At 41.5% G+C, this 8903-nt stretch overlaps 1 protein-coding gene across 1 annotated transcript; it reads right to left on the minus strand.

The window, feature by feature from the left end:
• LOC132630255 (uncharacterized) lies at positions 1-8259 on the minus strand. The gene is made up of 6 exons (XM_060345845.1): positions 8127-8259; positions 7914-8018; positions 7643-7774; positions 7289-7600; positions 5583-5882; positions 1-122 (listed from the first exon to the last, which is right to left on the minus strand). The coding sequence occupies exons 1-6, from the start codon at positions 8257-8259 to the stop codon at positions 1-3; spliced, it is 1104 nt and encodes a 367-aa protein (XP_060201828.1).
• Between the last annotated feature and the right edge of the window lie 644 nt (positions 8260-8903).

Genomic DNA, 8903 nt, shown 5'->3' on the forward strand with positions numbered 1-8903 from the left:
TTAATATCTTACTTTCAAATTTTCAGCAGTCCAATTCTCCTTAACTATGTCAGCATATTTGGCATCACCACGCATCTCTTGCCACTTAATAATGCCATGCTTAGTGGTATGCTTAGCTATACCTTCGTATAGAGCCAGAACATGTTCATCAGTCCAAAACCTAGACATGATCACGATACTTGTTTCTTAGAGAGACGACTTGTTGAAAGGTAGAGTGTTGAAGGATATATATATATATATATATATATATATATATATATGGTTAGGGAAAATTTAGGTTGTGAGTAGATCTGGCCCATTAGTTAAGATCTAGCCCACAATTTGGCACCCAGTTTGAGCAGAACTGGTCAATATTTTAGCCCATAACTTGGCCCAAAGACTAACGATTTAGATGGATCTGGTCAATATTCTAGCCCATGATTTAATTTACGGCTTGGGTAGATCTGGCCCACGATTTAGATCATGGCTTTGGCAGATCAGGCCCATGATTTATTTCAGGCTTAGGCAGATCTGGCCCACGATTTAGATCACTGCTTTGACAGATCCGGCCCATGATTAGGCTCACGACTTTGGAAAATCTGGCCCATGATTTAGCAAACTTGATCTTGATAGAAATCATCCATCACTCGACTAGCTGTCACCACTACTTCAACGGTGGCATTTTGGGACCTTCAAAGACGGTCTCGAGACCTGTTAAGGTCTTTGGGAAAATAAATGTTTTATATGACTATATATATATATTCTCATCATTAAACAATTTTTCTTCGTTATACAAAGTGAGATTAAGCATACAATTTGACAATTAAAAATGAAAATTAGATTTTATGCATCATTTTTTCCTATAACAACGAAATATTATTTAAATGTCAATGTTGTTATAGGTGTACAACAGTCATTCTCTATAACAGTTGAAAATTTTCGGACCCAGCGATGTTGTTATAGAGAGGTTTGACTGTACATGAAATCTAAAAAGGCTGTCATAGTACAATGGGCATACAAGCTCGGATGATGTAAATTACGTTTTTCGTCAAAATACAAAGAAGAAAAATTATTAGTCACTTTTTAAAAAAAACAACGATTTATGTATTTTTAATTTATATAATGGAACATATATATCATAAGTTCTTACCTGTTGCTTTCAATCTTATCATTGCCAATGCAGTTCAACAAATGAATGATGTCTCTTGGTATGTTTTGTCAAATAATGGCTCTTAAGATATGTTTGTAGACACGTGATTTTTGACCCTTCCGGGACCTTTTCATGATTTTTGTGTTTGATTTTTCTTTAGTCTAATCTTTGACATTTTAACTTTTATTTTTATTTCAGTAGGTTTTGTTTGTGGAAATGAAAAAAATAAAAAAATATTCACCATTTTTAGATTACAAGTTTAGTGTTTCAAAGAAAGAAAACTGACAAAAATAGGTTTCTTTAAATCGAGGTTTTAGTTAATTAATTTTGAGTTTTTTCTTAGTATAATTATTTGTGTTTTATTATTTTTGGTTTAAAAGTAGTTGATTAATATACTTATCATAGTATTTTTATTTTTATACCTTTAATGAAAAAAAGAAAATAAAAAAAGGGGGAAAGGAGAACCAATACCGTATTGCCACATGGCAAGTTTCTTCCCTACCCATATCCATGGCATATTCCATTTTGGGAATAAGATATCCTAGTATTAGAAGGACTTTTTAGGAAACTTACCAAAAATTAGACACTCCATAAAAAGGAAGCTAGACCTAATTTTCAAACCAAGACTAAAAAGAGAACTCAGCCGCCACTTCCATATACTGCTACTAAAATCTATCAGCGGCCAAAAAGAGAGAAAAAGGATCTGACATTTCTTTTTCATCTTTCATTGATTAGTGTTGTCACGCCCCAAATCTGGAGTGGCGTGACCGGCACTCGATGCCAAACTAGGCCTGAGCGAACCACTCTAAATCTGAAACTCTAGGGAGTAACCCCCAATTTAAACCGATAAGGCCTACCTGCACACAAACAATACGAACAAGCTGGCGAGGCCGCAATCTGGATATATATAGAACTACTGACTATCTCGTCTGAACTGGGCACACACACCCAAAATATATATACATAACTGAGCAAGCCGACGAGGCTGCTATGATCGTACAAAGGCACCAGTATCCAACAGACATATACAAGCCGACAAGGCTATCATACAGACACACTATATACAGGACTCGTCTACAAGCCTCTATGGACAGTATGACTGTACCATGGTCGGGACAGGGCCCCGACCCATACAATCTGTAATAAAAAAGAGAGAGACTCCAAAGATCTGGCGACTCTGAACAAAAGGGGAGCTCACCAATCACCTGATATCAGATCCGGCCTATTGGGGAGATCTATCAGTCTGTCAATTTGTACCTGCAGGCATGAATGCAGTGCCCACGGCAAAAGGGACGTCAATAGGAAACAATGTACCGAGTATGTAAGGTAAATGATAACTGAAACTGAACTGAAAAAAATACAATCTGGAGGCCAAAGGATGCCCTGAATATCTCACCTGATCTGTCTCATATGAAATGCAATAAAATACTATTATATATCTCACTGATCAAGTGGCCAGGTAACTGTAAAGTCTCACTGGCCAAGTAGCCAGGCAATATGTCTCACTGACCTGTCGGCCAGGCAATCTGTCTCACTGACTCGTAGGCCAGGCATATCTGTCTCACTGACCCGTAGGCCAGGCTAAAGAAAATATACGTATGTTATTCATATGCTAAAAATATTGATACTGTAATATGTCTCTCTATAAACTCAAGGACATAGTGAGGGGATATGGCCCCTTAGAAAGAATAACATAACACTCGGAAACTATGCAACAATATGACAAGCTCTACTTTGACAATTCTTTAGTCATAAGGTTCATTACGCTCTTACCATATATGGAATCATGTCAAGAAAAGAAGGAACAACTTTAACATACCTGAAGCTTACTTCTCGACTTTCCAACCTACTTCCGGTCTTGCAATATACACAAGATCATTCGTATTCTCGTAATCTACATATAAAACCATTCATACTATTGTTAGGCTTATCGCCATATGCTTGTCCTAAGCCTTCAAATTAATTCCTTTTGAAATCTATCAAAATTCGGGCAACATCTTCCTTGTTTATGTCCCTAACCAAAAATCACAATACCAACAACCAACAACAACAACAACAACACTAACATCAACAACATCATCATCAATACTAAAATACTCCATAAAACATCCCACACGATGTTTATCCGATTTATCAACCAACTAATTCATTATACGACTACTTAATAGCCCTACCTTCGTGAGTAAAACCTAAATCAATATCATTAAGGAGAGATTCATACCTTGTTCTTACTAGAACAGTAATATCTTTAATATCCACCTTGAATCCAAGCTAAGATCCACCGCAATACGATACTATAATCACAACTATATGCTATCCGAACCTAAATCCCGAGATTTCAATTGATTTGGGCTAAAATTTTATGGGTGAAAGTTGGGAGAATATTCCAGAGGATTAGGGTAGAGGGGTGAATGGATGGAAATAAGGGGTAAACCCCCTTCTTATATTGTTTTAGAGTCAGTTTGCACCGACTCAATTTTTGCTCTGCGCGTTCGCGCAGAGTTGCTCAGTGCTTCTCTTGCGCGTTCGCGCCACTCCCAAGGGCGTTCGCGCAGGGTTAATCCCTGCTCTGGCAGTCCGTCTTGAAACGCTCATAACGTTTGATTCCGATATCGGATCGACGCGCGGTTTGTTGTGTTGGAAACTAAACTTCCTGAACTTCAATTTAGGCATTTGTTTCACTTCAAAACTCCTGATATAGTAGGAGATATTCCATTCTCAAGTTAGGCCAAAATTATCGTAAATTCCCTTGTCCTCCAATCCTTCCATGACCTATTACATGAACTTAAACTCTCATAACCATAAGATAGGCGCATATAACCTCACATATCCTAGAAAATACCTCTAGTGTCTATGATTGAGCAATTAACACCTAACGAATCTCAACGTACAACACTACGAGGTGTAACATTCCTCCCCCCTTAGAATCATTCGTCGTCAAATGTTAAACTCTTAGGAATTCTACGAAAATTTTGTCAGGGTTTTCCCTATAATTGTACCACTACCATCCTCTCACAACAACTCAAAATATACAGTGCCTCACAGGGATCCAACAACAACAACAATAATGGCCCCACATGACCAAGGAACTATAAGAAGGAAAGCGTTACGCACCTGAAAATCATGATGTCTCTGTCTGCACTTCTTCTGGGACTGGAAACAAATGTGGGTACCTGGATTTCATGTCTTCCTCAGCTTCCTAAGTCATTTCTCCCCTATTATTATTTCTCCATAGAACTTTAACTGAGGCTACATCTTTAGTTCTCAGCCTCCGAACTTGTCTATCCAGTATTGCAATGGGAACTTCTTCGTAGGATAATTGTTCAGTGATCTGGACATCATTCACAGGTACAACTCTAGAAAGATCTCCAACACACTTACGAAGCATTGACACATGAAAGACTAGATAGACTGTCTCCAATTCTGAGGGTAGATCTAACTCATAGGCTACTTGGCCCACTTTATGTACAACCTTGTAGGGTCCAATGTATCGAGGGCTAAGCTTGCCCTTCTTTCCAAATCTCACAATACCTTTCATCGGCGACACCTTCAGGAATACCCAATCATTAACTTGGAACTCCAAGTCTCGTCGGCGATTATCCGCATAAGACTTCTATCGACTTTGGGCTATTAATAATCGATCCTGAATAAGCTTAATTTTCTCCACCACTTGCTGGATTAAATCTGGCCCTACTAATTTCGTCTCTTCCACTTCAAACCATCCAATCAGTGATCTACATTTTCGCCCATATAAAGCTTCATACAGGGCCATCTGAATACTGGAGTGGTAACTATTGTTGTACGCAAACTCAATAAGCGGCAAATGATCATCCCAATTACTTCCAAATCTAGCACATATGCCTTTAACATATCTTCAAGGGTCTGAATAGTACGCTCAGCCTGTCCGTCTGTCTGGGGGTGAAATATTGTGCTAAGATTCACCTGAGTCCCCAAACCCTCCAGGAAAGATATCCAAAAGTTAGTCGCAAATTGTGCACCCCTGTCGGAGATAATGGATACAGGAACATCATGAAGTCGGACTATCTCCTTAATGTAAAGCTTCGCATAATCCTCGACGGAGTAAGTAATCTTGACTGGCAGGAAATGTGCTGATTTTATCAGCATATCAACAATTACCCATATAGAATCAAACCTACGCTGAGACCGGGGTAAGCCAGAAATGAAATTCATATTAACTACTTCCTACTTTCAAGTCGGAATCTCCATAGCCTGCAATAATCCGCCGGTCTTCTGATGTTCAAGTTTCACATGTTGACAATTCAGACACTGGCTACGAACTCTGCTATATCCTTATTCATTCCATTTCACCAATAAACCTCTTTGATGTCACGGCACATCTTTGTTGACTCTGCATGGATAGAATAACGGGAGCAATGAGCCTCCGCCATAACATTCTGACGTAACCCCCAAACATCGGGAACATAGAACCTACCTTGATACTTGAGGACTCCATCTCCAGTAATCCTGAATGGTGATTTCTTCTTTTGTGAAGTTGTATCCTTGTAATGGGTCAATGAAGGGTCTTTATACTGACGCCTTTTCACCTCGGCTACTAAGGATGATGTTGCTGTAGTCTGCATAGTAACTCCTGCATCTCCTGAATCTATCACTCTGACCCCCAAATTGGCTAACTGAAGAAGCTCATGAGCTAACTCCCCTTTTCCAGCCCGCAGGTATGCTAAACTACCCATAGATTTGCGGCTGAGGGCATTTTCTACCACATTTGCCTTTCCTGGGTGGTACAAAATATCAACATCATAATCTTGCAGCAATTCTAACCACCGCCTCTGCCACAAGTTTAGCTCCTTCTGCTTGAAGATGTACTGAAGACTCTTATGATCTGTATAGATGTCAACATGAACGCCATATAAGTAATGTCTCTAAATTTTAAGTGCATGAATAACGGCTGCTAACTCTAGGTCGTGAGTCGAGTAGTTCTTCTCGTGGTTCCTGAGTTGTCTGGAAGCATAAACAATCACCTTGCCATGCTGCATCAATACGCAACCCAATTCGACCCTCGAAGTGTCACAATAGACAGCGTAACCCTCGAATCCCTCTGGAAGCGCCAGAACTAGTGCTGAAGTCAACCTATCCTTCAATTCTTGAAAACTCTGCTCACAAGCATATGTCCATTGGAACTTGGCTGCCTTCTGGGTCAACTTCGTCAATGGAGCAAAAAGAAAAGAGAAGCCCTCCATAAATATTCTGTAATACCCTGCTAAACCCAGAAAACTACGAACCTATGTCGGCGTCGTGGGTCGAGGCCAAGTCTTCACAGCCTCTATCTTATGAGTATCCACTTTGATGCCCTCCTCTGAAACGATATGCCCTAGGAAAGCCACAGAGTTTAGCCAGAATTCACATTTGGAGAATTTTGTATACAACTTCTGGTCCCGAAGGACCCTGAGTACCACACGTAAATGATCTACATGCTCAGTCTCTGATCGAGAATAAACCAGAATGTCGTCAATAAATACTATCACGAATAGATCTAAGAAGGGTCTGAATATGCTCTTCATCAATCCCATGAACACTGTGGCGCATTAGTCAACCCGAAAGACATAACAAGGAACTCGAAATGACCATATCTAGTCCTAAATGTTGTATTCAGAATATCCTTCCCTCTGATCCTGACCTGGTGATAACCTGACCTTAAGTCTATCTTCGAGAAATATCTAACACCCTGCAGTTGATCAAATAAATCATCTATCCTCGGAAGTGGATACTTATTCTTAATTATCACCTTATTCAACTGCCTATAGTCGATACATATCCGTAGCGAGCCATCTTTCTTCCTTACGAACAATACTGGGGCTCCTCACGGTGACGTACTAGGTCTGATAAAGTCGTTCTCCAGTAGATCCTTCAACTCCTTCAACTCAACAGGGGCCATCCTATAAGGAGGGATGGATATCGGCTGAGTACCCGGTAGTACATCGATAGCGAAGTCAATTTCTCGCTCTGGTGGGAGACCTGGAAGCTCGTCTGAAAACTCATTAACTACAGGAATGGACTGAAGAGTTAGCGATTCTGCCTCTGCATTCTGAACTCGAATTATATGATAGATACAACCCTTTGAAACCATCCTCTTCGCCTTAAGATTGGAAATAAACCTACCTCTCGGTAAAGTCGTATTACCTTTCCATTCCAGAACTGGTTCCCTCAGGAAATGGAACGTGACAGTCTTCGTCCAACACCCCACATTAGCATAAACAGAAGCTAACCAATCCATTCCCATAATGACGTCAAAGTCGACCATCTGTAATTCTATAGGATCTGCCATGGTCTGACGACCATAAACCACTACAGAACAACCATGATAAATCTTCCTAGCAATAACAGGTTCACCAACAGGTGTCGACATAGAAAATGGATCACTCAACAATTCAGGCGCTATACCGAATTTTTCCGCAATAAGGGGAGTAACATAGGACAAATTGGACCCCGGATCTATCAACGCGTAAACGCTATATCAATAGATTGTCAATGTACCTGTCACAACGTCTGGTGAGGACTCCAAGTCCTGACGACCTGCCAAAGCGTAGATGCGGTTCTGAGCACCACCTGTACCAGAAGCTCCGCCCCCTACCTCTGCTTCTACTTGCGAAAGACTGAGACCAGCGCCTAGAAGAATGCACGGATGTTGATGACCCTACTATAGACGCTGTCGGCTGTGCCATACTAGTAGGTCTCCCCTGTGGGCAGTCCCTCATGAAATAATCTGGGCTGCCACAAGTATAAAAAACCATCGACCCATACTGACATTGCCCATAGTGCGCTCTACCACAATTACCACACTGCTGTGGTAGTGATCTAGCCTGTCCCAGATCCCTCTGTTGCTGTGACACGGACGTACGGGAACTCTCATCTGGTCTAGATAAAATATAATACCCAGATCTATATCCCTGAGACTAAGCTGATGGTGGCCTAAATAGCCTACCCTGGTATTGGGGTCTGAAACTCCCCCTACTCTCACCCTGCTGACCAGTAGTCCTAGCCCTCTTATTATACTCCCTCTCCATGCTCTCAGCCGCCCGCCCCTGACATCTACGATCCTCGTAGTTCTGTGCGAATGCCTGGATACGAGCAAGGTCCATATTATCACTCATCGTCGTAGTAGTACAAGCCTCACCATAATAGGGGTGAAAAACCGCTATGAACCTGTGAATCCTGGCCCTCGATGAATCAAAGAAGGATGGAGAATATCTGGCCAAGGAATTAAATCGGAGGCAATAATCACGAACGTTAGAACTACCTTGCTGGCTAGTCAAGAACTTATCTACTCTCGCCTCTCGTATCTCCAACGGTAAATAATGATAAAAAAGGCCTCTGAAAACTCAAACCAACGCGTAGGAGGTTCCTCAAGACCTTTGGCGTGCTCTCACCTCTCATACCATAAGACCGCTATATCATGAAGCCGGACAGCCGCTAACTCTGCTGCCTCCATCTCGGTAGCATGCATGACCCTGAAAATACGGTAAAGCTTATCGACGAAGTTCTGCGGATCCTCATCCCGCTTAACCCCTGAGTGCTCTAGGGGGGGGGGGCAAGTGCTAAGAACTTACGAACCCTCGAACTGGTGGACCCATCAGTGGTCACTGTTCCAGCAGGTGCTCTCGGCTGTCTCTGCGTTACCACAAGCTGAGTCACTAAGTGCACCGCACTCCTAAGATCCTGGTCTGTCGGTGCGGGAGGGGTACTGGAGGTACTGCCTCCCTCGAGAGCTCGTCGAGCGGTGGAGTCGTCGATGATG

The sequence above is a fragment of the Lycium barbarum genome, chromosome 3, assembly GCF_019175385.1.
Source record: "Lycium barbarum isolate Lr01 chromosome 3, ASM1917538v2, whole genome shotgun sequence".
Taxonomy (NCBI): domain Eukaryota; kingdom Viridiplantae; phylum Streptophyta; class Magnoliopsida; order Solanales; family Solanaceae; genus Lycium; species Lycium barbarum.

Excerpts from the sequence above, each read along its gene's own strand:
- LOC132630255 (XM_060345845.1), bottom strand. The coding sequence starts at position 8,259 with ATGAGTGATAATATGGACCTTGCTCGTATCCAGGCATTCGCACAGAAC. Across the intron at positions 8,019-8,126 it reads TAGGACTACTGGTCAGCAGG|ATGAGAGTTCCCGTACGTCC; the intron begins GTGAGAGTAGGG and ends TATCTAGACCAG. Across the intron at positions 7,601-7,642 it reads CTCACCAGACGTTGTGACAG|ATCCGGGGTCCAATTTGTCC; the intron begins GTACATTGACAA and ends ACGCGTTGATAG.